The sequence below is a fragment of the Mustelus asterias genome, chromosome 29, assembly GCF_964213995.1.
Source record: "Mustelus asterias chromosome 29, sMusAst1.hap1.1, whole genome shotgun sequence".
Classification (NCBI taxonomy): Eukaryota; Metazoa; Chordata; class Chondrichthyes; order Carcharhiniformes; family Triakidae; genus Mustelus; species Mustelus asterias.
In genome coordinates, this window is record NC_135829.1 from 10,030,254 (window position 1) to 10,058,140 (window position 27,887).

The 27,887-nt window shown below is 46.9% G+C and overlaps 1 protein-coding gene across 1 annotated transcript; it reads left to right on the top strand.

The window, feature by feature from the left end:
* The first annotated feature begins 460 nt into the window (after positions 1–460).
* Positions 461–27,407, top strand: LOC144480534 (cytochrome c oxidase subunit 5A, mitochondrial-like). Its single transcript, XM_078200101.1, has 5 exons — positions 461–713; positions 10,315–10,431; positions 11,257–11,378; positions 16,278–16,402; positions 27,260–27,407. Exons 1-4 carry the CDS (start codon positions 629–631, stop codon positions 16,389–16,391), a joined length of 438 nt encoding a protein of 145 aa, XP_078056227.1. The 5' UTR covers positions 461–628; the 3' UTR covers positions 16,392–16,402; positions 27,260–27,407.
* The last annotated feature ends 480 nt before the right edge of the window (positions 27,408–27,887 follow it).

Genomic DNA, 27,887 nt, shown 5'->3' on the forward strand with positions numbered 1-27,887 from the left:
TGGAGAACGCTTACCCGAAGATCAGAGGCTGAATGCCCTTGACTGCTGAAGTGTTCCCCCGACAGGAAGGGAACACTCCTGCCTGGTGATTGTCGAGCGGTGTCCATTCACCCGTTATCGTAGTGTCTGCATGGTCTCCCCAATGTACCATGCCTCGGGACATCAGGTGAGTGGGCATAGAGAGGGCATAGATGGACACAAACTCAATTTACAAGATAATGGATGGATGCGAGTCTTAACAGGTAATCAGGTCTTGAGAGGTACAGCCAATGTGAGTGGAGAGTGAATCACACAGATTAAAGAACACATCATATGGAGACTGGCGCCAGTATCAAAGATGGCGGCGCCCAGATTGGTCACGGCAGCATGAGCGTGTATGCCCGGAGTGGGTGTGCGTGGGGGCGGTTGCGCGGTGACGTCAGACGCCGTGGGTTTCCGTGTCCCGGCGGCGGGAGTGCGCATGCTCAGTGCGGGTGTGCGTGGGGGCGGTTGCGCGGTGACGTCAGGGGACGTCAGTTTTACGTGACCCGGCGGCGGCGGCGGCTCGAGCTTCTCTCCCGGTCCCGGCGGCAGCGGCGGATTGTCCTTCAGAACCTCCCCCCCTCCCCACCCACCCTCACCCCCGGCAATGTTCCGAGCGGCGCTCCGATACAGCGGCACCGGCCTCAGCGCCTGGAGGCGGACAGCGACCCGGCCCCGGCAGCCGGCAGCGGGTAAAGGCGCAGCTCCGAGCCGCGTGTAGCGCGGGAGCCCCGGCTCCAATGTCAGAGCGACCCCCGGGGCCGGGTGAGGGTGAGGGGATCGCCCGCTTCGGCCTCCTCCTCCCCCTCCCCCCACCCCCCCCCCCCTCCCCCCACCCCCCCCCCCCCCCCCCCCACCCCCCCCCCTCCCCCCCCACCCCCCCCCCTCCCCCCCCCCCCCCCACTCAGTCCCGGCACCACCTCCTCCTCCTCCCCCCAGCCCCGGCACCGGTGTGTCCTTGCAATGACCCGGCCGCTACTCCAGGCAGGCTCCGGGCCTAGTGACATTGACCAGGCTGGAGGGGGTGAGGGGGAAGAGGGGGTGAGGGGAAGAGGGGGTGAGAAAGGAATGGAAGGTGAGGGGGAGTGGAGAATGAGGGAGGAGGAAGAGGGGGTGAGACTGGAGAGTGAGGGGGGAAAAGGAGAATGAGGAAGGAGTGGAGGCAGCAGGAAGGAATGGAGGGAGGGAAGAAGGGAGGTCGGGGGAGTGGGGAATAATGGAGAATGAGGAGGAGGGAGAGTGGGGGACAGGAAAGAATGGAAGATGAGGAGTGGGGGAGTGGAGAATGAGAGAGGAGGAAGGGGGTGAGGATGGAGAGGGAAGTGGAGAAAGGAGGGGAAAGGTGCGGAAGGGAGGTGAGGGGGAGGGAGGGAGGGGAATGGAAATGGGGGGGAAGGAAGGGGATTGAAGAGTGAGGGAGGAGGAAGGGGTGAGAATGGGGAGGAGGACTGGAGGTGAAGGGATGGAGGGAAAGTGGAGTTTGGGGCAAGGAGGGAAGGTGAGGGAGGGGGAGTGGAGAGTGAGGGAGGAGGAAGGGGGTGAGAATGGAGAGGAGGAGGATTGGAGGTAGGGGAACGGAGGTGAGGATGGGTGTGGGGGAGGAGGGAGGGTGTAAGGAAGTTGTGTGAAGGAGAATGGTGGTAATGGGGCAGGTGAGGTTGAAGGGGTGGTGGAGGTGGCTACCACTTTTTGTGTGCATTTAGTTCAAATTTGCCCCCAAACCCCTTGTCTGAATTATTTTCTGTTACAAAAAATAGATTTTTAAAATAGTTAATTGCATCAGCCCTCCCACCCACATCTATTCCAGTAACATGTATTTGATGCATTTTTAAAGCAGTCGAATTATTGCATATGTGCAGTGAAGGAGAATTCAAGGTCACTTGTATATTCTGTGTACCTAGTTAGGGAGTTCATTTTGCAGATGTTGGAGGAACTGATTTTTAGATTAAAATTGTCAAAATTTGCTTCAGTGTATCTTGTGGCTGGTACACACAGCTTTCATTGTGTGTCAGTGATGGAGGGAGTGAATGTTCGTGGAAGGGGTACCAATCAAGCGGTTTGCTTTGTCTTGGATGATGTCAAGCTTCTTCGTTATTGGGGCCACACTCCTTCTGCATGCCACACTCTTGTGTCTTGTCGAGATGGTGGCCAGGTTTTGGGGAGTCAGGATGAGAGTTATTCACGACAGGATTCCTAGCCTTTGGCCTGCTCTTGTAGCCACAGTATTTGTATTGCTAGTCCAGTTTCTGATCGATGGGGAGGGGGTTACCAGTGATATTGATTGTGGGGAATTCAGCGATGTTAATGCAATTGAATGTCATGGGACGATAGTTAGATTCTCTCTTGTTGGAGATGGTCCTTACCTGGCTCTTGTGTGGCATGAATGTTACTTGCCACTTGTCAGCCCAAGCCTTGATATTGTCCAGATTTTGCTGAATTTGGATGCTGACTGCTTCAATATCTGAGGATTTGTGAATGTTGCTTGAACGTAGTGTTGTCATCAGTGACCTTATGTGGAAGGAAGGTTATTTGAAGAACTAGTTGAAGATGTTTGGGCCTTGGACCTGAGGAACTCGTGTAGTAATGTCCCGGGACTGAGAAGATTGACCTGCAACAACCACAATCATCATCCTTTTGTGGGAGGTTTGACTTCATTCTCCTCTCCCCGCTTTCCCCGTCGGATTCCCATGCTCAGTCAAATGCTGCCTCGTTGTCAAGGGCAGTCACAGTCATTTGATGGCATGATCGCTCTGTGCGCTCCTTAGTTGGTTACCAAGTGACTGGAGGGGTTGTTTTTCCTGGCCTTATTGAGGGGGAGCAAGCTACAAGATGTGGTAAATTTTTTAAAGGAAATGGTTGAATCAGATATGACTAATCGTCTTGGGCTGGTCAGTTTAGTTAAACATATACAGAGTATTGAGTTTTTGTTTGAGTTATTTGAGTATTGAGTTCCGATGAAGGGTCATCCGGACTCGAAATGTTGCTGTCTTTCTACACAGATGCTGTCAGACCGGCTGGGATTTTCCAGCATTTTCTGTTTCTGTTTAAGATTCCAGCATCCACAATAATTTGCTTTTTTTGTTATTGTTTTTCTATTTTGACTGTCCTTGCATCCATTTTGAAGATCAGCTGGAGCATTGTGTCTCTTTAAGAAATGGATTTGAATTTATACATGGATTAAAACTTGAATTTAAACTGAGTGAAATTCTGGAAAGCAAATCCATTTCCTGCTTGTCTGAGCCGGGAGTGCGTGGCTGTAATTAGTTCTAATATTGAAGGCAGTCTTGCTCATTGTGGGAAATGTGAGTGGTTTTCTAAGATGGGTATCGACAAGGTAGCTGATCTTTACTGTTGTCGACCTAAGACGACTTCAGTGTTTGTGGAGGAAAATCAATTGTAGAACTGCAGTTTTGGTCTATTGGTTTCCATCAGTTCTGCAATGAACAAATTCATAGAGGTTTACAGCATGGAAACAGGCCCTTCGGCCCAACTTGTCTATGCCGCCCCTTTTGTTAACCCCTAAGCTCGTCCCAATTGCCCGCGTTTGGCCCATCCCTCTATACCCATCTTACCCATGTAACTGTCTTAACGCATTATAAAAGACAAAATTGTACAATGAATCATAAAATTCCTACGGCGCAGAAAGAGGTTGTTCGGCCCATCGAGCCTGCACCACTGACAACCCACCCAGGCCCTATCCTCATCGTCCCACGAACGTACCTTGATAGCCCCTTGACACGAAGGGGCAATTTACCATAGCCAATCAACCTAACCTGCACATATTTGGACTGCGGGATGAAACTGGAGCACACAGAGGATTGTAGTTCCATGAAAATGAACCAATGGGCATGCTTTGTGTTTCCAGCCTTGGTTTAGTTCTAAAAATGTTAGCACCTGGTCCTGAAGTAACACCCGGGTTCTCCAATAATCTTGGAACCCTGCAACACTGAGGATTACCTACTGAATGTGGTATCAAAAGGAGCAGAGATCAACTCTTCTGATTCAAAATCCTATAAAATATGGGGGCTGCTTTTGATGCTGTAACTGGGTACTCGCGTGGAAAATGTTGCTTTTGCCCGTATTTGACATCTCATCGTGATGGCTAGAGAAACAAGATAATAAATGCAAGTTTTGTTGCAAGTATGATTCTACATTCATAAAGAACAAAGAACAGTACAGGAACAGGCCTCCGAGCCTGCGCCGATCATGATGCCTGCCTAAACTAAAACCGTATGCACTTACGGAGCCCGTATCCTTCCATTCCCATCCTATTCATGTATTTGTCTGGTTGCCCCATAAATGCCGCTATCATACCTGCTCCCACCACCTCCCCAGGCAGTGCGTTCCAGACATTCACCACCCTCTGTAAAAAAAAAAAAAAAAAATTTGCCTCGCCCATCTCCTCTTAAACCCATGTCCCCCAGTACTTGACTTTTCTACCCTAGGAAAGAGCATCTGACTATCCACTCTGTCCATGCCACTCAATCTTGTAAACCTCTATCAGGTCACCCCTCAACTTCCGTCGTTCCAGTGAGAGCGAATCGAGGTTATCCACCCTCTCCTTATAGCCAATACCCCCCAGACCAGGCAACATCCTGGTAAACCTCTTCTGTACCTTCTCCAAAGCATCCACATCCTTCTGATAGTGTGGCGAGTTGATTGAGTTATAAGGAGAGGCTTGATAGACTGGGACCTTTTTCCTCTGGAGAGTAGATGGCTGAGGGGTGATCTTATAGAGGTCCATAAAATGAGGGGCATAGATCAGCTAGAAAGTCAATATATTTTCCCAAAGGTAGGGGAGTCTAAAACTAGAGGGCATAGGTTTAAGGTGAGAGGGGGAGAGATGCAAGTATCCAGAGGGACAATTATTTCACACACAAGGTGGTGAGTGACTGGAACAAGCTGCCAGAGGTAGTAATAGAGCGGGGTACAATTTTGTCTTTTTAAAAAGTATTTAGACAGTTACGTGGGTAAGGTGGATATAGAGGGATATGGGCCAAATGCGGGCAATTGGGACTAGCTTAGGGTGTTTTAAAAAAAGGTAGCATGGACAAGTTGGGCCGAAGGGCCTGTTTCCGTGTTGTAAACCTCTGACTCTATGACCAGAATTGTGTACACTTTTTTTTTGTACCTGACAGCCCATCGGTATCACAACTTACTGCTAAACATGGTCTGACAGGGAATCTACTTTTGCATGGTCTTCTGAATTGGCCAGAGGGTATTGAAGTCTTAGACAAACTGTGCTCGGTAGGGTTGAAGCCTTTTGGCTATTGGTCTTTTGTGTTCAGTTCTGCTTTAAGGAAGTGGGGTGTTGTTCAATTCTAGGAATCGGTTTATGGGCTCGACTCCGTCAATGATTAATAGGCACCTTGTGAAAGCAGGCCACAGTCAGTTTAATGTTGCACAGCTTCCTGTAATATAGCATTCAAAATGAAACTAAATCCCTGCTGCTAAGGAGACAACTCCAGTAGCTGCATCTCCAAGCAATATTTTGGGCTGTGTTTGGACAGTCTGCTGGTTGGCACCGTCCACTGTATGGACCGGGAGCCTCACTCTTACTTCCAAAATGGCACACCTTTTTCAATTTGCTTTGGTTTCTTTTCCAACTTTCCCAAGATAAGTCGCTGGCCCCTCGATCAGATAAAGGCTGCATTGACGATCAGAGTATGGAGGTTCCTCTTGACCCTCCTGTACTGGATGTTGAAGCTGATGAACTTGGGAGTACAGAGAATGAACAGCAGAAATGGCTTCCCGTTTTTGATATACCGTCTCTCACTTGTCTCCGCCCCCCTCCTCCTGCCACTGATTTCTGCCCACATTTCCTCCATTCCAATAAAATGAAAGTTGTCTTTCTTTGGTTTGCTGGTACTTGTCCATGTTTTGACTGTATTTACCATTTTGATGTTCCTGGTTCATCTTTTCAACAGAACGCTATTGGTTATTCCCTCGCTATATGACTGTTGGGATATGCAAAGCCTTTTAAGCAGTACCGATACACATGACTAGTGGCACAGTGGTTAGCACTGCTGCCTCACAGAGCCAGGGACCCGGGTTCGATTCCCTGCTTGGGTCACCGTCTGTGCGGAGTTTGCACGTTCTCCCCGTGTCTGCGTGGGTTTCCTTCGGGTGCTCCGGTTTCCTCCCACAGTCCAAAGATGTGCTGGTTAGGTGCATTGGCTGTGCTAAATTCTCCCTCAGTGTACCCAAACAGGCGCCGAAGCGTGGCAACTCAGGGATTTTCACAGTAACTTCATTGCAGTGTTAAAGTAAGCCTTACTTGTGACGAATAAATAAATAAACTTTAGAATGTTATTGCATTCTCATATCTTCCCTTCCCTACAGTGCTGTTAAGGTTGGGTGCTCTGCAGTGTTCCATGTAACTCTTGGTAGCCGAGGCTCGTATTTTTTTGACCCTCAGCTGAGTAACCCTCCAACCTCCATTGCCGAGGTTGTTGACTTCCGATTTCTGGAAGCAGATTTTCAAATACTCATGCTTGTTTTAAAGGCCTCTGCCCTCCCAACCTCTGTGACCTCTTCCAGTTTAGTGGCCTTCGGAGATCCCTGCTCTCCAGTACTGGCCTCTTGCACATCCCTCGTTTAATCGCTTCCCCATTGGACCCTCTTTCCTCCCGTATGAGCTTCCTTCAAACCAGTCTCTTTGCACACTCAACATCTGTGTGACTGGATGTCAAATTTTGTCTAATGCTCCTGTGACGCACCATGGGAGGTGATTTGATTTATTATTGTCACATGTCTTATGATACAGTGAAAAGTATTGTTTCTTGCAAGCTACACAGACAAAGCATACCGTTCATAGAGAAGGAAAAGGGAAAGTGCAGAATGTAGTGTTACAGTCATAACTGAGGTGTAGAGAAAGATCACTTTAGTGTGAGGTAGGTCCAAAAGTCTGATGGCGGCAGGGAAGAAGCTGTTCTTGTGTCAGTTATGTGTCCTCAGACTTGCGTATATTTTTCCCGATGGAAGAAGGTTGAAGAGCGTATGTCCAGGGTGCGTAGGGTCCTTGATTATGCTGGCTCCTTTTCTGAGGGGATGGGAAGTGTAGACAGTGTCAATGGATGGGAGGCTGGTTTGAGTGATCGACTGGGCTTTCTTCATGACCCTTTGTAGTTTCTTGCAGTCTTGGACAGAGCAGGAGCTGTACCAAGCTGTGATACAATCAGGAAGATGGTTTCTATCGTGCATTTGATTTGATTTTGATTTGATTTATTGTCACATGTATTAGTACACAGTGAAAAGTACTGTTTTTTGCACGCTATACAGACAAAGCATACTGTTCATAGGGAAGGAAAGGAGAGAGTGTAGAATGCAGTGTTACAGTCATAGCTAGGGTGTAGATGGAGAAAAATCAGTTGAATATGAGGTAAGTCCATTCAAAAGTCTGATGGCAGCAGGAAAGAAGCTGTTCTTGAGTCGATTGGTGCAAGATCCCAGACTTTTGTATCTTTTTCCCAAAGGAAAAGGGTGGAAGAGAGAATGTCCGGGGTGTGTGGGATCCTTGATTATGCTGGCTGCTTTCCCGATGCAGCGGGAAGTGTCGACGGAGTCAATGGATGGGAGGCCGGTTTGTGTGATGGATTGGGCTTCATTCATGACCCTTTGTAGTTCTTGCGGTTTTGGGCAGAGCAGGAGCCATACCAAGCTGTGATACAACCAGAAAGAATGCTTTCTATGGTGCATCTGTAAAAGTTGGTGAGAGTCGTAGCTGACATGCCAAATTTCCTTAATCTCCTGGGAAAGTAGAGGCGTTGGTGGGCTTTCCTAACTGTAATGTCGGCATGGGGGGACCAGGACAGGTTGTTGGTGATCTGGACACCTAAAAACTTGAAGCTCTCGACCATTTCTACTTCATAGAGGTATAGTTCTGTTAAATTCGGCATACTTGATTTCACTGGTCAGACAGGAGTTGGGACATCTTGATGAAGTTATACAAGACATTGGTAAGGCCACACTTGGAATACTGTGTGCAGTTCTGATCACCCTATTATAGAAAGGATATTATTAAACTAGAAAGCGTGCAGAAAAGATTTACTAGGATGATACCAGGACTTGATGGTTTGAGTTATGAGGAGAGGCTGGATAGACTGGAACTTTTTTCTCTGGAGCGTAGAAGGCTGAGGGGTGATCTTATAGAGGTCTATAAAATAATGACGGGCATAGATCAGCTAGATAGTCAATATCTTTTCCCAAAGGTAGGGGAGTCAAAAACTAGAGGGCATAGGTTAAGGTGAGAGGGGAGAGATACAAAAGGGTCCAGAGGGGCAATTTTTTCAGAGGGTGGTGAGTGTCTGGAACAAACTGCCAGAGGCAGTAATAGAGGCGGGTACAATTTTTTGTCTTTTAAAAAGCATTCAGACAGTTACATGAGTAAAATGGGTATAGAGGAATATGGGCCAATTGGGACTAGCTTAGCCGTTTAAAACAAAAGGGCGGAATGGACAAGTTGGGCTGATGGGCCTGTTTCCATGCTGTAAACCTCTATGACTCTAAAAGGTGCTGTGTGTATGCAGTTTGTTTCTTTTAGATTCTCTGGCCTTGTTGATACTATGACATGGTTATCCAACCCTGCAGACGCACTTTGCACACAGGTATTTACTGTGGTTGGAAAAGTGGAGGAAACCAGTTTGTGGTCATGGCTGATGTAAAACAGTACATCGAGGCTGAAATGGGGAGTGGTGGTGTTTTGGCAGTCAGAGGTTATTTTTCTTCTTCGTGTGGCAGGATTAGATAGGGTCACCTTAATTCCAAATGTTGCATTCTTTGTGTTTATATTCATTTGTATCCAAAATTTTTAAAAAAACCTATCTCGAATCCTCTTGGTCAGAAGTGCAGCTACTTCTGATCACTAGAATAGAATTTGCCCCGACATGAAAACAACTTGCCCCGTCCTATTTTCAAAGATTGAAACCAGGGATTAGAAACCAGTTTCTACTGTTTCTAATGTTCATGAGCCTTCTAGAAAGGTTGTTCCTGCCACAGCTTGGTGCTGACATAAGATTATTAATCAGAATTCACCATCTTAACCTTGAAATCGATAGAAGCTCGCTTCAATAGTCAAGGAAAGATCCAAACTTTTCTTTAGCACGCAAGTCTCTGTGGAGTTTGCACTTGCTCCCTGTGTCTGCATGGGTTTCCTCCGGGTGCTCCATTTTTCCCCCTCCACAGTCCAAGGATGTGCAGGTTAGGTGGATTGGCCATGCTACATTGACCCTAGTATCAGGAGGATTAGCAGGGTAAACGTGTGGGGTTATGGGAATAGGGCCCGGGTGGAATTGTGGTTGGTGCAGTCTCGATGGGCCGAATGGCCTCCTTCTGTACTGTAGGGATTCTCTGACAGTTCTAAGTTTGTAAACTTCAATCAAACGTTGACTTTCAGCATAACCATAGCACACATAGTTAACTTTTGCTTTCTTTGAGGAAGTCTTCAGTCGAGGTTGTGAACTCGTGCGCTTGTGACTGTTCTACAACAGATGCTGGCTCTAATGTGACTGGCCAAGGAAGTTAAGCTTCCAGTGTGGCAAGTGTATATGCTCCACCGCTTAATAATTGAACCCATCGTCCTCAATTTTCACTTGTTGCTCATCCCTGTTTCGCAGTAACTGTGTGTACTCCTGATTTGATCAGCCGTATTTGCAGTCAACTGGTTTGCTTTTAACTTATTTTAATTTTACTTTAATTCTGTAATAACACTCTACATCTGTGTATTGCCATTGCTTCATCATTCTGAGAACTATCTTTGTGTGTGGGGGGGGGGGGATTGTGGCCAGCTTACTTCACAGGATGAATTAACTTGAGAAGTGAGGGAATGGAAGGAAACATGTTGTCTTGCTACCAGGAAAGTTACTCAGCACAGTGACTAACACGGCTGCCTCACAGCGCCAGGGACCCGGATTCGATTCCTGTCCTGGGTCACTGTCTGTGTGGAGTCTGCATGCTCTCCCCGTGTTTGCATGGGTTTCCTCCGGGTGCTCCGGTTTCCTCCCACAATCCGAAAGACGTGTTGGTTAGGCGCATTGGCCGTGCTAAATTATCCCTCAGTGTACCCGAACAGGCGCTGGAGTGTGGCGACTAGGGGATCTTCACTAACTTCATTGCAGTGTTAATGTAAGCCGACTTGTGACACAAATAAAATAAATAAACTTTTTTTAAAAAAGCCTCCTCTTAATTTCAAGTATGTTTATAATTGGGGTTGATATTGGTTTTGGAAGCTGGAAGTGAAGTTGTAAGGGGTTCAATGTGGTGTGTTCGGGCTTTAATTTGTCGTCTCTTTGACAGTTGCCCTTGCTTCTCGCTGGTATTCACATGGCAAACAGGAAACTGATGAGGAGTTTGATGCTCGCTGGGTGACATACTTCAACAAGCCTGACATTGATGCGTGGGAGCTCAGAAAAGGTAAAACGTAAATCAGTGTGAAGAAGGCATTGCTGAATTAGTGACTATAAAACAAGAATGTGTGAAAATTAGGTTCAAGTCTGTCATAAATTTTAAGGAGCTCACATTTTTTTGCAGGACTAATGGCGATTCGCAACCCTTGTTGCAAATTGCTGTTTAATTTTACACACATTGTGAACTCATAATTTTTCCACAAGGGTCTATAGGTCAATGTGTCACTTGGAATCACCAGGCCAAAATTATTGTCTCAGTACTTTGGCAGTGGTTAGCACTGCTGCCTCACAGCACCAGGGACCTGGATTCGATTCCCGGCTCCGGTCACTGTCTGCGTGGAGTCTGCAGGTTCTTGCCGTTTCCTCTGGCTGCCCCAGTTTTCTCCCACAGTCTGAAAGATGTGCTGGTTAGGTGCATTGGCCGTGCTAAAATTCTCCGTCGGTGTTCCCGAACAGGCGCCGGAGTGTGGCGACTCGGGGATTTTCACAGTAACCTCATTGCAGTGTTAATGTAAGCCTACTTGTGACACTAACACGTAAATATAAACTTGGCGGAGCAATTTTTCACTGCCATTTTAGACCGCAAGCTTTTAAAGTAAGCTTGGAATCGTCTCACAACTGCTTCGTGATCTGGTCACTTTCTGATCTTAGCACTGTTCTGAACTGTGGTCTTTCCTTTTCCTTAGTCGCTAATGTGCTTTTTTAAACTCGAGTTTGTTTGTGAAGGTTGTAAAATATTTCTGCGTTCATTCTGCACTTGAGGTTTGACGTTGTACAAAATGGCTGATTTTCCAAGCAGTCTGCTCTAACACGAGTCTATTTTGTTTGACAGGCATGAACACCCTCATCGGATACGATCTCGTACCTGAACCCAAAATTCTTGATGCTGCCCTGAGAGCATGCCGTAGGTTAAACGATCTAGCGAGTGCAATCCGCATTCTAGAAGCAGTGAAGGTCAGTGGAACTGAGATGCCGCTATCCACCATTCTTGTCTATTTTGTAAACTTGATAGTGAAGGATGGTTACTCCTATGAATGGGTGGCACAGTGGTTACTACTGCTGCCTTGCAGCGCCAGGGATCCGGGTTCGATTCCCGGCTTGTGTCACTGTTTGTGCACTGTCTGCACGTTCTCTTCGCGTCTGCGTGAGTTTCCTCCAGGTGCTACAGTTTCCCCTTTCAGTCCGAAAGACGTGCTGGTTAGGGTGCATTGGCCGTGCTAAATTCTCCCTCAGTGTACCCAAACAGGTGCCGGATTGTGGCGACTAGGGGATTTTCACAGTAACTTCATTGCAGTGTTAATGTAAGCCGACTTATGACAATGATAAATAAACATAACAAACATACTCTTGATTAGTGGCTGAAAGCAGGAAACCTTCTGCAATTGGTGTTTTCTGACTTAACACTTCTGAAAGTGCTGCAACTGTTTTTAATTAACACTATTTAATTATCTATAAAGCCCATATTGTCCAGCAAGTTCCTAAACATGAAATATCTTGTATAAATATATTGCCGTTCCTTCGCTGTCGCTGGGTCAAAATCCTGGAATTCCCTCCCTAACGGCATTGTGGGTCAACCCACAGAACATGGACGGCAGCGATTGAAGAAGGCAGCTCACCACCACCACCTCGAGGGCAACTAGGGATGGGTAATAAATGCTGGCCTAGCCAGCGACGCCCATGTCCCACGAATGAATGAAAAAAAATACAAGTTGTTACGTTCCTGTGGCTTATTTCTATCATTGTATCTACATGAGCCTCGCATCTGTTGCTGAGCGTTCCCTTCTCTGAGGTGGATGGTGCTGTGCTTTCTCCCTGAGGTTGCCTCGGCTTTTTGTAAAGTAAAAAGTTTATTTATTAGTCACAAGTAAGGCTTACATTAACACTGCAATGGAGTCACTGTGAAATTCCCCTAGTCGCCACACTTCGGCGCCTATTCGGGTCAATGCACCCTAACCTCAATGCACTTGCCTCTCCTAGACTGCCCTGAACACCAATTGTCACCTCCAAAACCAGACTGATCTTTACCCATGCTGGGGAAATTATTAGAATTCCTCCAATTGGGATGTGGGCATTGCTGGCTAGGCCAGAATTTCATAGAACCATAGAATCCCTACAGCGCAGGACGCGGCCATTCGGCCCATCGAGTTTTCACTGACCACAATCCCACCCAGGCCCTGTAACTCCACATATTTACCCTGCTACTCCCCTGACACGAGGGTTAATTTAGCATGGCCAATCCACCTAAATCCACACATCTTTGGACTGAGGGGGGAAACTGGAGTTCCTGGAGGAAACCCAAACAGACACGGAGAATGTGCAAACTCCACACAGACAGTGACCCAAGGCCAGAATCTGAACCCGGGTCCCTGGTGCTGTGAGGCAGCAGAGCTAACCACTGTGCCACCATGCCATGCTTATTACTCCATCCTTGCTCTACAGTCCGTGTGGTGTAGCTACACACACACTGCTGATATGGAGGGAGTTCCAGGATTTTGATCCAGTGACAGTGAAGGAATGGTGATATATTTCCAAGTCAGGATGGTGAGTGGCTTGGAGGGAGCTTCTAGGTGTTGGTGTTCCCATGTACCTGCTGTCCTTGTCTTTCCAGATGGTAGCAGTTGTGCGTTTGGAAGGTGCTCTCTGAGGGGGTCTTGGTGTGTTGCTGCAATGCATCTTGTGATTGGAACACATGGCTGCTGTTTTGTGTCAGTGATGGAGGAAGTGAATGTTTGTGGATGGGGTGCTGATCAAGTGGCTGCTTTGTCCTGGATGGTGTCAAGCTGCTTGAGTGTTGTTGGAGCTGCACCCATCCAGGAAAATGGAGAGTATTCCATCACACTCCTGACTTGTGCCTTGTAGATGGTGGGCAGGCTTTGGGGAAGGGGCATTCAGCCTCTGATATTCGGGTAAGCGTTCTCCAAGGCGGCCTTCGCGACACACGACAGCGCAGAGTCGCTGAGCAGAAACTGATAGCCAAGTTCCGCACACACGAGGACGGCCTCAACCGGGATATTGGGTTCATGTCACACTATTTGTAACTCCCACAGTTGCGTGGACCTGCAGAGTTTCACTGGCTGTCTTGTCTGGAGACAATACACATCTTTTTAGCCTGTCTTGATGCTCTCTCCACTCACATTGTTTCGTCTCTTAAAGACTTGATTAGTTGTAAGTATTTGCATTCCAACCATTATTCATGTAAATTGAGTCTGTGTCTTTATAAGCTCTGTTTGTGAACAGAATTCCCACTCACCTGAAGAGCTCCGAAAGCTTGTGTGGCTTTTTCTACCAAATAAACCTGTTGGACTTTAACCTGGTGTTGTTAAACTTCTTACAGGCTTTGGGGAGCCAGGAGGTGAGTTACTCACCACAGTATTCCTAGCCTCTGATCTGCTCTTGGCTAGTCCTGTTCAGTTTCTGGTCATGGTAACCCTCACAGGATGTTGTTGGTGGGGGAATTTGGTGGTGATAATGTCATAACGTGTCAAGGGGCAATGTTTCAATTCTTTCTTGGTGGAGATGGTCATTGCCTGGCACTTGTGTGAATGTTATTTGCCACTTGTCAGCCCAAGCCCGGGTATTGTCCAGGTCTTGCTGCATTTGGTTATGGACTGTTTTTGTCTGTCTCATCATTGCAGGGTCTCCTCTCAGCAAATTTCTTTTGCTGTGCCTTTCCACCCTATCCGGTGCCTCCATACACTGCCAATCTCATTCCAGAACTAATAACACTGTGGTACAGTAAATAGTCTCACAATACCAAATTAAAGTCCAACAGGTTAAGGGTTAAGCACAGGTTAAAGAGGTGTGAATTGTGTGCTTAACCCTCTCTCCACTCACATTGTCTTCATCTGTAAAGACTTGATTACCTGTTAAGACTCGTATTCCAACCATTATCTTGTAATTGAGTTTGTCTATATATGCCCTGTTTGTGAACTGAACTCTTCACTCACCTGATGAAGGGGCAACGCTCCGAAAGCTTGTGCTACCAAATAAACCTGTTGAACTTTAACCTGGTGTTGTGAGACTACTTGCTGTGCCCACCCCAGTCCAACCCCGGCATCTCCACATCATGACTGTGGTGCAGGTCAGCCATGATCCAATTGAATGACGGAACAGGTTTGTGGGGCTGAATGGCCTTGATCTGTACCTACATTTCTATGTAACCAGCTTCTAAGCACCACCTAGCTACACTACCCTCGGCCACAGTATTTCTACCACCACGGCACAGTGGTTAGCACTGCTGCCTCACAGCGCCAGGGACCTGAGTTCAATTCCCGGCTTAGGTCACTGTCTGTGCGGAGTTTGCACGTTATCCCCGTGTCTGCATGGGTTTCCTCCGTGTGCTCTCGTTTCCTCCCACAGTCCAAAGATGTGCGGGTCAGGTGGATTGGCCATGCGAAATTGTCGGGGACGAGCTAGGGTGAATGGGGGTCAGGCCTGTGTGAGATTGTGGTTGGTGCGGACTTGATGGTCTGAATGGCCTCTTTCTGCACTGTAGGAGTCTATGATTATAGTTGTATTCCGGAATATCTTCCTCTGTCTCCTGAGCATTTGAAATGGAAAGGAACCTGATGATTTTCATATTTAAATCGATGACGTGGTATGTTAATTGATTCTTTTCAAACAAACACGCAGTGTAGGATTTGACCTTTAAGATTCCACTCCAATGCGATCAGTATTGTGTAACAAAATGCAGTTTAACTTCAATCGCTATAGTTCTAGTGGCCCTGAATTGTTGTCTGTTATATGGGGTGCAGCAATATGTGCTTTTGCTTGCGGAGAATGAGATTCAGCATCCCCCCAAAAAATCTTTTCATTTAGAAAGGGGAATACTGCTCCCACCATATTGCTCACCATTGAACATAAAATCCCTGCCGTGCAGAACGAGGCCATTCAGCCCATTGAGTCTGCACTGACAACAATCCCACCCAAGCACTAGATATCCCCATAACCCTATGTATTTACCCTGCTAATCTCCCGACACCAGGGGGCAATTTACCATGGCTAATCCACCTCACCTGCACATCTTTGGACTGTTGGGGGAGGGGGGGGGGAACGGGACTGGAGCATCATGAGAAAACCCATGCTGACACGGGGAGAACGTGCACACTCGTCTTGCCAGGAGTGTAGTGAAAGCTACGAAATCTGTGTTTGTTGGCTATGTAAAATATATGAAAATCTCCAATAAACATTTAAAAAGAAAAACAATGCAAACTCCACATAGTCACCCGAGGCTGGAATTGAACCCATGTCCCTGGTGATGTGAGGCAGCAGTGCTAACCACTATGCTGCTTGTTCGGAAGAGAAATTGCCCCATTCTTACCTGACCAGGCCTACGTGTGACTTCTTCCCCGCACGATGTGGTCAATCCTTGCCCCTCGTGTATCCCGCGGATACCTTGTGCTATCGGCGGACAGCTAATGATGCCCCATGTCAATGCCATCTTATCAGAAGAGAAAAGAAACGTTAATCCAACTAAAATAATTTCAAACTTTTTGATTTTATCTTTCCCTTTTGTGGGTGGTGAGGAGTGGCTTTCAAGTAAGGGGGAATTTAGAATGAGCTGTGCCTTCTGTATGTAAACCAGTGAAGTTGCCAGTTTGATTAGATTGATGCAAACTCACTCGTTATTTTTCAAGCCTGCCGGGCTCTGGGATGCTGATTTTAACAGTAGCTGAGTACCATCCTGCACTTCTGTCAGTCATCATCAAACAAAATGCGTCACATAGCTGAATATAAATGTGCCAGAGTGTGGTGACTGGATAATTTTCACAGTAACTTCATTGCAGTATTAATGTAAGCCGACTTAAGACACTAGTAAATGAATTAACTTAAACTCCTTTGCACTTTTTTCAGGACAAAGCTGGCCCTCACAAAGAAATCTACCCGTACGTTATTCAGGAACTCAGGCCCACGTTGACTGAACTGGGTATTCCAACCCCAGAGGAGATCGGTCTGGACAAATTATAACGTTATACCCGGTGAGTTTAGGGCGGCCTTTCATTTCTTCATTTATCCGACCAGCTTGACTTGTTAGCTAATTGGAAGCTGGCTCGTGGAGTGTTGTGAAGTATGAATTCTGTATTTGTATGGCAGCCGTAACAATATAATTATGTAGCGGATTGGGTACTGACTGAACCAAAGCTTATAAGTTATGTAAGATGGACTGAAATGTGAATACATGTTATTTGTGGAATTGTTGATTAGTTGCATTTTGAAGGAACACATTTGCTTAAAGAAGTGGCAATTTTGAATATTCTGTTCCTTTACAGTGGGTAACGGCTTTGTTAAAGTTCACATTTATGATGTTTTATCTATTGGAATGCGCTCAGTTGTACAAGGCTTCATCTACCTGATCTATTTCATCTACATTTCAATTCATGGCACAGGCCAGTACGGTGGCACAGCGGTTAGCACTTCTGCCTCACAGCGCCAGAGACCCGGGTTCAATTCCTGGCTTGGGTCACTGTCTGTGTGGAGTTTGCACGTTCTCCCCGTGTCAGGGTGGGTTTCCTCCGGGTGCTCCGGTTTCCTCCCACACTCCAAAGATGTGCGGGTTTGCCTGATTGGCCATGCTAAATTGCGTCTTCGTGTCGGGGGATTAGCAGGGTAAATATAGAGGTTTACATGGATAGGGCCTGGGTGGGCTTGTTGCAAGTGCAGGCTCGATGGGCTGAATGGCCTCCTACACTGTAGGGATTCTATGCGTGGGTTTCCTCCGGGTGCTCCGGTTTCCTCCCACAGTCTGAAAGACGTGCTGGTTAGGGTGCATTGGCCATGCTAAATTCTCCCTCAGTGCACCCGAACAGGCGCCGGAGTGTGGCGACTAGGGGATTTTCACAGTAACTTCATTGCAGTGTTAATGTAAGCCTGCTCGTGACAATAATAAATAAACTTTAAAATGTGATACTTGCCTCGAAAAAGGGACGACTGTCAGAATGGGTGCATACGTACGAACAGTCGGCCATTTGGCCCCTTGAGCCTACTCTGCCATTCAACAAGATCATAGCTGACCTGCTTGTGGCCCCAACTCCACTTTTCTGCCCTGTTTCCTTTGACACCCTTGTCAATCAAGAACCTCAGCTCATCCTTAAAATGATTCGATGACCCAGCCCCCACAGCTCCCTGTGCAAGAGAATTTCACAGGCTAGTGACCCTCAGGGAAAAGAAAATCTCCTCATCACCATTTCAAATGGGAAACCCCTTATTTTTAAACTGTCCGCTAGTTCCAGTCTCTCCCACAAGCGGAAACATCCCTTCAGCATCCACTCTGTCCAGCCCCCTCAGGATGTTATATTTCAATAAGATCACCTCTCATTGTTTTAAACTCCAATGGATCCAGGCTCAACCTGTCCAGAATAAAAACAGAAAATGCTGGATAAACTCAGCAACACTCAAGAAGTTTGACACAATCCAAGACAAAGCAGCCCCGCTTGATTGGCACCACATCCACAAACATCAACTCCCTCCACCCCAACACTCAGTAGCAGCAGTGTGTACTATCTACAAGATGCACTGCTGCAATTCACCAAAGATCCTTAGACAGCAACTTCCAAACACACAACCACTTCCATCTCGAAGGACAAGGGCAGCAGATACATGGGAACACCATCATCTACCTGCAAGTTCCCCCCCAAGCCACCCACCATCCTGATTTGGAAATATATCGGCCGTTCCTTCACAGTCACTGGGTCAAAATCCTAGAATTCCCTCCCTAGCGGCACTGTGGGTCAACCCACATCATGTGGACTGCGGCGATTCAAGAAGGCAGCTCACCGCCACCTTCTCAAGGGGCAACTAGGGATGGGAAATAAATGCTGACCTAGCCAGCGACGCCCATGTCCCATGAATGAATATAAAAAATAAGCCTGGCTGTAACTGTGGAGAGAAACAGTTAATGTTTCAGGTCTATGTGACCCTTCTACACATTAAGAAATGTTGGCTCTGTTTTTGTCCACAGATGCTGTCAGACCTGCTGAGTTTATCCAGCATTTTCTGATTTATTTTGGAGAATTCCAGCATCTGCAGTATTTTGCTTTTTTTCAACCTAACCTGTTCAACCTTTCTTCAGAGGATAACCCCCTTCATCATAGGAATCAGCTGAGTGAACCACCTCTGAACATCTTCTAATGCAATTACTGCATATAGACCATTTGCAGCTCCCGCAAAAAGTGTTTTAAGTGCTCCTAGTGCATTTTCAAACAAGCAAAAATAGCACAAGACAGACTGTGCTCTTCATTCCTGCACAAGTAGGAAAATAAGGCTGCTTTCAAACAAAAAATTACAGCACAGGAACAGGCCCTTCGGCCCTCCAAGCCTGCACTGACCATGCTGCCCAAACCCCTTATCCTTCCGGGGACCATATCTCTATTCCCATCCTATTCATGTATTTGTCAAGACGCCCCTTAAAAGTCACTATCGTATCTGCTTCCACTACCTCCCCCGGCAGTGAGTTCCAGGCACCCGCCACCCTCTGTGTAAAAATAAATCTTGCCTCGTACATCTCCTTTAAACCTTGCCCCTCACACCTTAAACCTGTGCCCCTTCGTAATTGACTCTTCCACCCTGGGAAAAAGCTTCTGACTATCCACTCTGTCCATGCCCCTCATAATCTTGTAGACTTCTATCAGGTCGCCCCCTCAACCTCCGTCGTTCCAGTGAGAACAAACCAAGTTTCTCCAACCTCTTCTCATAGCTAATGCCCTCCATACCAAGCAACATCCTGGTAAATCTTTTCTGTACCCTCTCCAAAGCCTCCACATCCTTCAGGTAGTGTGGCAACCAGAATTGAGCACTATATTCCAAGTGCAGCCTAACCAAGGTTCTATAAAGGTGCAACATGACTTGCCAATTTTTAAACTCAGTGCCCCGGCCGATGAAGGCAAGCATGCCATATGCCTTCTTGACTACCTTCTCCACTTGCGTTGTCACTTTCAGTGACCTGGAATCCTTGCTGTGGTTACAGGCTGCAAATCTAATGTCCTTTAGGAAGAGAAATCTGCCGTCCTTACCCGGTCTGGCCTACATGTGACTCCAGGGCCACAGCAATGTGTGTGTGTCTCAAATATCTTTTGAAATGAAGAGAGGTTAGGGATGGGCAATAAATGCTGGCCCAGCCAGTGACGGGCTCATCCCATAAATTAATTTTTAGAAATTGCGTTAGTCAAACTTCACTGCACAATTTGATTAGTTGCTTAAATGAAAGCAAATCACTGCGGATGCTGGAATCTGAAACAAAACAAGAGTGCTGGAAAATCTCAGCACGTCTGACAGCATCTGTTGAGAGAGAATCGAGCCTGGATCACACTTCCTCAGAGCTAGTCTTGTCCAGCTGCTGTCTGTTTCTACTGATAAAAATTGTTGTAATGTGAGTTAGTCTTCATTGGCCATTTTTTCAACTTGTGTTCATAGAAATCTACAGCGCAGAAGGAGGCCATTCAGCCCATCAAGCCTGCACCGACAACAATCACACCCAGGCTCTATTTCCCCCTAACTCCACATATTTGCCCCACTAATCCCTCTAATCTACACATCCCGGAACATTAAGGGGCAATTTAGCATGGCCCATCATAGAAAGTTCTGTCATTTTAAAAAGGGCAGAGAATAAAGCTAACCTACCTTTTTTTTTAAAAGGAGTGTGTATCACTGTTGCTCTGGCCAGTTCTTATCATGTTTTTTTAAAAAAGTTGAGTAATAGTGAGTTACCAAACTACTTCTGGGGCTCATATTTTGTCTTGTGTCATTGAGCTCGATTCAGTTTCAAAAATTTTTTTTTATTCATTCGTGGGACATGGGCGTCGCTGGCCGGGCCAGCATTTATTGCCCATCCCTAGTTGCCCTTGGAGGACGAGTTGAGAGTCAACCACATTGTGGCTCTGGAGTCTCATGTCGGCCAGACCAGGTCAGGACGGCAGATTTCCTTCCCTGAAGGAACCAGATGGGTTTTTCTGACAATCGACAATGGTTTCACGATCATCAGTAGATTCTTAATTCCAGATATTTTACGGAATTCAAATTCCACCATCTGCCGTGGCGGGATTCGAACCCGGGTCCTCAGAACATTAGCTGACTTTTTGGATTAATAGTCTAACGATAACACCACTAGGACATTGCCTCCCCTCAAATGTTCTGTTTTGTAAATTTGTGACTTCTGTAATGAAAACATCGCCTGCTTTTCAATTAGACCCATAGAACCATAGAACCATAGAAAATTACAGCTCAGAAACAGGCCTTTTGGCCCTTCTTGTCTGTGCCGAACCATTTTTTGCCTAGTCCCACTGACCTGCACTTGGACCATATCCCTCCACACCCCTCTCATCCATGAACCCGTCCAAGTTTTTCTTAAATGTTAAAAGTGACCCCCCGCATTTACCACTTTATCTGGCAGCTCATTCCACACTCCCACCACTCTCTGCGTGAAGAAGCCCCCCCTAATATTCCCTTTAAACTTTTCTCCTTTCACCCTTAACCCATGCCCTCTGGTTTTTTTCTCCCCTAGCCTCAGCGGAAAAAGCCTGCTTGCATTCACTCTATCTATACCCATCAAAATCTTATACACCTCTATCAAATCTCCCCTCAATCTTCTACGCTCCAGGGAATAAAGTCCCAACCAATTCAATCTCTCTCTGTAACTCAGCTTCTCAAGTCCCGGCAACATCCTTGTGAACCTTCTCTGCACTCTTTCAATCTTATTTACATCCTTCCTGTAACTAGGTGACCAAAACTGTACACAATACTCTAAACTCGGCCTCACCAATGCCTTATATAACCTTACCATAACACTCCAACTTTTATACTCGATACTCAGATACTCCTCGTGTCTGCGTGGGTTTCCTCCGGGTGCTCCGGTTTCCTCCCACAGTCCAAAGATGTGCGGGTTAGGTTGATTGGCCAGGTTAAAAATTGCCCCTTAGAGTCCTGAGATGCGTAGGTTAGAGGGATTAGTGGGTAAAATATGTGGGGGTAGGGTTGGGTGGGATTGTGGTCGGTGTAGACTCGATGGGCCGAATGGCCTCCTTCTGCACTGTAGGGTTTCTATGATTTCTATGATAAAGGCCAATGTACCAAAGGCACTGTTTACCACCCTATCCACCTGTGACGTCACTTTTAGGGAACTCTGAACCTGTATTCCCAGATCCCTCTGTTCAACTGCACTCTTCAGAGTCCTACCATTTACCCTGTACGTTCTTCTTTGGTTTGTCCTTCCAAAGTGCAATATCTCACACTTGTCTGCGTTAAATTCCATTTGCCATTTTTCAGCCCATTTTTCTAGTTGGTCCAAATCCCTCTGCAAGCTTTGAAAACCTTTCTCACTGTCCACTACACCTCCAATCTTTGTATCATCAGCAAACTTGCTGATCCAATTTACCACATTATCATCCAGATCATTGATATAGATGACAAACAACAATGGACCCAACACCGATCCCTGCGGCACACCACTAGTCACAGGCCTCCACTCAGAGAAGCAATCCTCCACAACCACTCTCTGGCTTCTTCCATTGAGCCAGTGTCTTATCCAATTTACTACCTCCCCATGTATACCTAGCGACTGAACCTTCCTAACTAACCTCCCATGAGGGACCTTGTCAAAGGCCTTGCTGAATCCAGGTAGACAACATCCACCGCCTTCGCTTCATCCACTTTCCTGGTAACCTCCTCGAAAAACTCTAATAGATTGGTCAAACACGACCTACCACGCACAAAGCCATGTTGACTCTCCCTAATAAGTCCCTGTCTATCCAAATATTTGTAGATCCTATCCCTTATCACACCTTCCAATAACTTGCCCACCACCGACGTCAAACTTACTGGCCGATAATTTCCCGGATTTCTTTTGGAACCTTTTTTAAACAACGGAACAACATGAGCCACCCTCCAATCATCCGGCACCTCCCCCGTGAATACTGACATTTTAAATATGTCTGCCAGGGCCCCTGCAAGTTCAACACTAGCTTCCCTCAAGGTCCGTGGGAATACCCTGTCCGGTCCTGGGAATTTATCCACTCTGATTTGCCTCAAGACAGCGAGCACCTCCTCCCCTTTAATCTGTAAAGGTTCCATGGCCTTCCTACCAGTTTGCCCTATTTCCGTAGACTCCATGCCCGTTTCCTCAGTAAATACGGATGCAAAAAAACCATTTAATATCTCCCCCATCTCTTTTGGTTCCATACACAGTCTACCACTCTGGTCTTCAAGAGGACCAATTTTATCCCTCACTATCCTTTTGCTCCTAACATACCTATAGAAGCTCTTTGGATTTTCCTTCACTCTGTCTGCCAAAGCAACCTCATGTCTTCTTTTAGCCCTCCTGATTTCCCTCTTAAGTAGCTTCTTGCACTTTTTATACTCCTCGAGCATCTGATGTGTTCCTTGCTGCCTGTACATTTCATACAACTCTCTCTTCCTCTTAATCAGTGTTACAATCTCCCTCGAGAACCAAGGTTCCTTATTCCTATTTACTTTGCCTTTAATCCTGACAGGAACATACAAACTCTGCACTCTCAAAATTTCTCCTTTGAAGGCCTCCCACTTTCCATTTACATCCTTACCAGAGAACAGCCTGTGCCAATCCACACTTCCCAGATCCCTTCTCATTTCATCAAATTTGGCCTTTTTCCAGTTCAGAACTTCAACCCGAGGAGCAGATCTATCCTTATCCATGATCAGGTTGAAACTAATGGCATTATGATCACTGGATCCAAAGTGTTCCCTCACAGTCACATCCATCACCTGCCCTAACTCATTTCCCAATAGGAGATCCAATATCGCATCCTCTCTAGTTGGCACCTCTATATACTGATGTAGAAAATTCTCCTGAACACATTTTACAAACTCTACCCTGTCTAAACCTTTAACAGTATGCGAGTCCCAATCTATATGTGGAAAATTAAAATCCCCTACTATCACAACTTTGTGTTTCTTGCAGTTGTCAGCTATCTCTCCGCTGATTTGCTCCTCCAATTCTCGCTAACTATTGGGTAGTCTATAATACAAGCCCATTAATGTGGTCATACTGTTCCTGTTTCTCAGCTCCACCCATAGGGCCTCTGTAGACAAGCTCCCTAATCTATCCTGCCTGAGTACCGCTGTAACATTTTCCCTGACCAACAATGCCACCCCCCCACCTTTTATCCCTCTGCCTCTATCCCGCCTGAAACATTGGAACCCTGGAACATTGAGCTGCCAGTCCTGCCCCTCCTGTAGCCAAGTTTCACTAATGGCTATAATGTCATATTTCCATGTGTCTATCCACGCCTTCAGCTCATCTGCCTTCCCCACAATACTCCTGGCATTGAAATAGACACACCTCAAAAAATTATTTCCACCACACTCTACCCTTCCATTTGTGATTTTGCTTGAACTAACCTGTCTTTTTACCCCTGCTCCATTATCTGCTCTGGCACTCTGGTTCCCACCCCCCTGCAAATCTAGTTTAAACGCTCCCCAATAACACTAGCAAATCTCCCTGCAAGTATATTGGTCCCCTTGTAGTTTAGGTGTAACCCGTCTCTCTTGTACAGGTCCCACCTGCCCCAAAAGAGGTCCCAATGATCCAAGAATTGGAAACCCTGCCCCTTGCACCAGTTCCTCAGCCACGTGTTTATCCGCCCAAGCATCCTACTCCTGCCCTCACTGGCATGTGGCTCAGGTAGCAATCCTGAGATTACTACCCTCGGGGTCCTGCTTTTTAACTTCCTTCCAAGCTCTTTGTACTCACTCTTTAGGACCTCCTCACTCTTCCTTCCCACGTCATTGGTACCGACGTGTACCACGACATCTGGCTGATCACCTTCCCACTTTAGAACGCTATGCACGCGATCAGAGACATCGCTGACCTTGGCACCTGGGAGGCAACAAACCATGCGGGAGTCTCTGTCCCGACCACAGAACCTCCGGTCTGTACCTCTGACCATCGAGTCCCCTATCACTACTGCTCTCCTCTTCTTCATCCCACCCTTTTGCGCTGTAGAACCAGACTCCGTATCAGAGTTCCGGCTGTTGCAGCTTGTCCCAGGTAAAGCATCTGCCACAACAGTATCCAATTCAGTATACCTGTTGTGGAGGGGTATGTCCACAGGGGAACCCTGCTCTGCCTGTCCTTTCACACTGCCATTTTCTCTCCTTACAGTAACCCAATTTCCTGTGCTCTGCTGCTTAGGTGTAACTATCTCCCTAAAGCTACTGTCTATATACTTCTCATTCTCCCGAATTAGATGGAGGTCATCAAGCTCCTTCTCCAGTTCCCTAACACGCTTAGCTAGCAGCTGCAGCTGAATGCATCTTTTGCAGGTGCTGTCGTCAGGGATACCGGAGGTCTCCCTGATCTCCCACATCCTGCAAGAGGAGCATTCCAACATCTTGCCTGGCATATCTTTTTTTACTCTGGGGAAATACAGGAATAAACTTTCTGAAAAAGAAAAAAAACCTACTCTGGCCTCTGCCTGTTCTCGCCGAAGCCCGTTTTGAGCCAAAGCCCTTCAGCTCTCACTCTGTCCCCTGCTCACTCTGCTGCCCGCTACCCAAAAAGTAAACTAACCGGAGGCCACTTTCTCAGGGAAATTGCAAGAAATTGCACCATGCAACAGAACCTAGTAACTCATCTCTTCTGCCAGTGGGGAATATTGCTTTGGCTAGAAGCTAGATACATTGGATCCAGCTGCATGCGCACTCTTCCACAAATACTTCTATATCTTGCAGCTGCAGCCCTTCTTAGAATCCGGGCAGTTGAGACGGGAACCATCTTAATGGCAGCTCCTTTTCCATTGGTGTTGCCATTATTGTCCCGAGGGGTCCAGCAGACCTATAGGTGATGCTTCATCTATTTTCAGTCTCTTGGGTTCACCATCTTGTTTGCTCATCCATCGTTTAGAATGGCAAGCTGTGGTGTCTCGGTTTGCGAAAGCTGTTCGGAAAACAGCTGTTTGCTCGTCGGCCAATTCCTGGCTCAAGTTTGACTATGATTCTCCACTGTTGAGCTTAAAATTTAAAACCACCGCTGTTCTTGAAGCATTTATTTTTGCACGTCAAGATACTGAGCACTGAAGCAGATAAAGGCAAATTACTGTGGCTGCTGCAAGCTGAAACAAAATAGCAGGAGATGCTGGAAAAACTCAGCAGGTCTGACAGCGTCTGGGTGGCACGGTGGCACAGTGGTTATCACTGCTGCCTTACAGCGCCAGGGACCCGAGTTCGATTCCTGACTTGGATCACTGTTTGTGTGGAGTCTGCATATCCTCGCTGTGTCTGCATGTGTTTCCTCCGGTTTCCTCCCACAGTCCTAAGATGTGCGGGTTAGGGGGATTGGCCATGCTAAATTGACCCTTAAGTGTCCCAGGATGCGTAGGTAGTGGGGTAAATATGTGGGGTTACTGGGATAGGGCCTGGGTGGGATTGTTGTCAGTGCAGACTCGATGGGCTGAATGGCCACCTCCTGCACTAGCGATTCTATGGGCTTCTATGATTTCATCTGTGGAGAGAGAATAGAGCAAAATACTGCGGATGCTGGAATCTGAAACAACAAAGTCTGACCGCATCTGTGGAGAGAGAATAGAGCTAACGTTTTGAGTCTGGATGACCCTTTTTTTCCGAGCCTTAAAAAGGAAAAATAGTTTCCCAAGCAGAGGTTTGAGAAATGTGTAGTGGAAAGGGCCTAGCATTCTCCAGAGCTGCACCAGGGAAAAGTGAGTTATGTTCGATATACTCTGACACAGCCATGAGGTAATCTTTTACTTGTGGATATTTGATCCTTTTGGAGCTGTTCAGGTGAATGAGCCATATTTCTCCACCTGTACAATGAATGAGCTGCTAGTTTCTGTTGCCTGGCAAGTGGGGCCTAAAGCCCACCTCAGTTTTACATCCTCCCAAGTCTACCTCCACATTCTGCACTCTCTGCCTATGTTGAAGCTCAGCGAATAAGGAAAGATTCAGTTGTGGGCACGTTCTTCATTCTGCACCATTAGCTGTCATAAGCCCCGTGTCTGCGTGGGTTTCCTCCAGGTTTCTCCTCACAGTCCAGGTTAGGTTGATTGGCCATGCTAAATTGACCCTAGTGTCAGGGGGATTAGCAGGGTAAATATGTGAGGTTACAGGGAAAGGGCCTGGGTGGGATTGTGGTTGTTGTGGACTTGATGGGCCGAATGGCGGCCTCCTAAAAGGGGTGACACAGTGGTTAGCACTGCTGCCTCACAGCGCCAGGGACCTGGGTTTGATTCCCAGCTTGGGTCACTCTGTGGAGTTTGCACCTTTTCCCCGTGTCTGCGTGGGTTTCCTCCGGGTGCTCCGGTTTCCTCCCACAGTCCAAAGATGTGCGGGTTAGGTAGATTGGCCATGCTAAATTGCCCCCTGGTATCAGAGGGATTAGTGAGGGTAAGTGCATGGGATAGGGCCTGGGTAGGATTGTGGTCGGCGCAGACCTGATGGGCCGAATGGCCTCCTTCTGTACTGTAGGGATTCTATGGTCAACTCCTCCTTGGAAGGTGAAACAATAACTATGTATTAGTCAATCCTGTTTCGATGGGTCGAATGGCCTCCTTCTGCACTGTGGGGATTCTAAGCCCCAAGCCCTGAACCTCTCCGCTTTTGAGATTTCCTTTAAAATCTACCTCTGACCAAGCTTGTCCTCTGATACACCTTGGAGCATTTCGTCATGTTCAGGGGCACTATATGAATGCAGGTTGTGCACAGAATCAATGCAAAATCTGATTCAACTTCACTCCACCCATTAAGTTGACAGTGACTTTCTTGTTCTTGTTTGGAGTTGAGCTGCGTTCAGCATGTACGAGGGGGTGCAGAAATCAGTGGACTGAATCTAACATTGTGCAATATTTTTCTTTCAGGCAGTCTTTGACCTTCGTCCATTATGATTGTACATGATGTGAGATGCAGCCTAAAATATTACTTTATTGAACATTTTGGAGTCTGTTCTGTCTAATGTATTATGCCTACCTGTGAACTAAATTCAATAAAGAATGGGATAAAACACTCGGTGCCTGCAGTTATTGAACAGATTTGTGTGTACGTGTAATCATTCCAAATTAACCTTTGGACTATAGTACCAGGTAATTCCTACCTCTAAAGTGCCAGCCTTTTTGTAGTTGTGTTCACACCAGGGCGGCACAGTGGTTAGCACTGCTGCCTCTCAACACCAGGGACCTGGGTTCAATTCCGGCCTTGAGTCACTGTCTGTGTGACGTTTGCACGTCGTCCCCCCCCCCCATGTCTGTGTGGGTTTCCTCTGGGTGCTCCAGTTTCCTCCCACAGACTCAAGACGTGTAAGTTCGGTTGACTGGCCATGCTAAATATGTGGGGATAGGGGCAGGGTAAGATACTCTTATCAGAGCTTCGGTGCAGACTTGATAGGTTGAATGGCCTCCTCCTGCACTGTAGGAGTCTACCTCAGTATTTGACGTGAGGTGGATTGGCCATGCGAAATTGCCCCTTCGTGTCCAAAGATGTGCAGGTTAG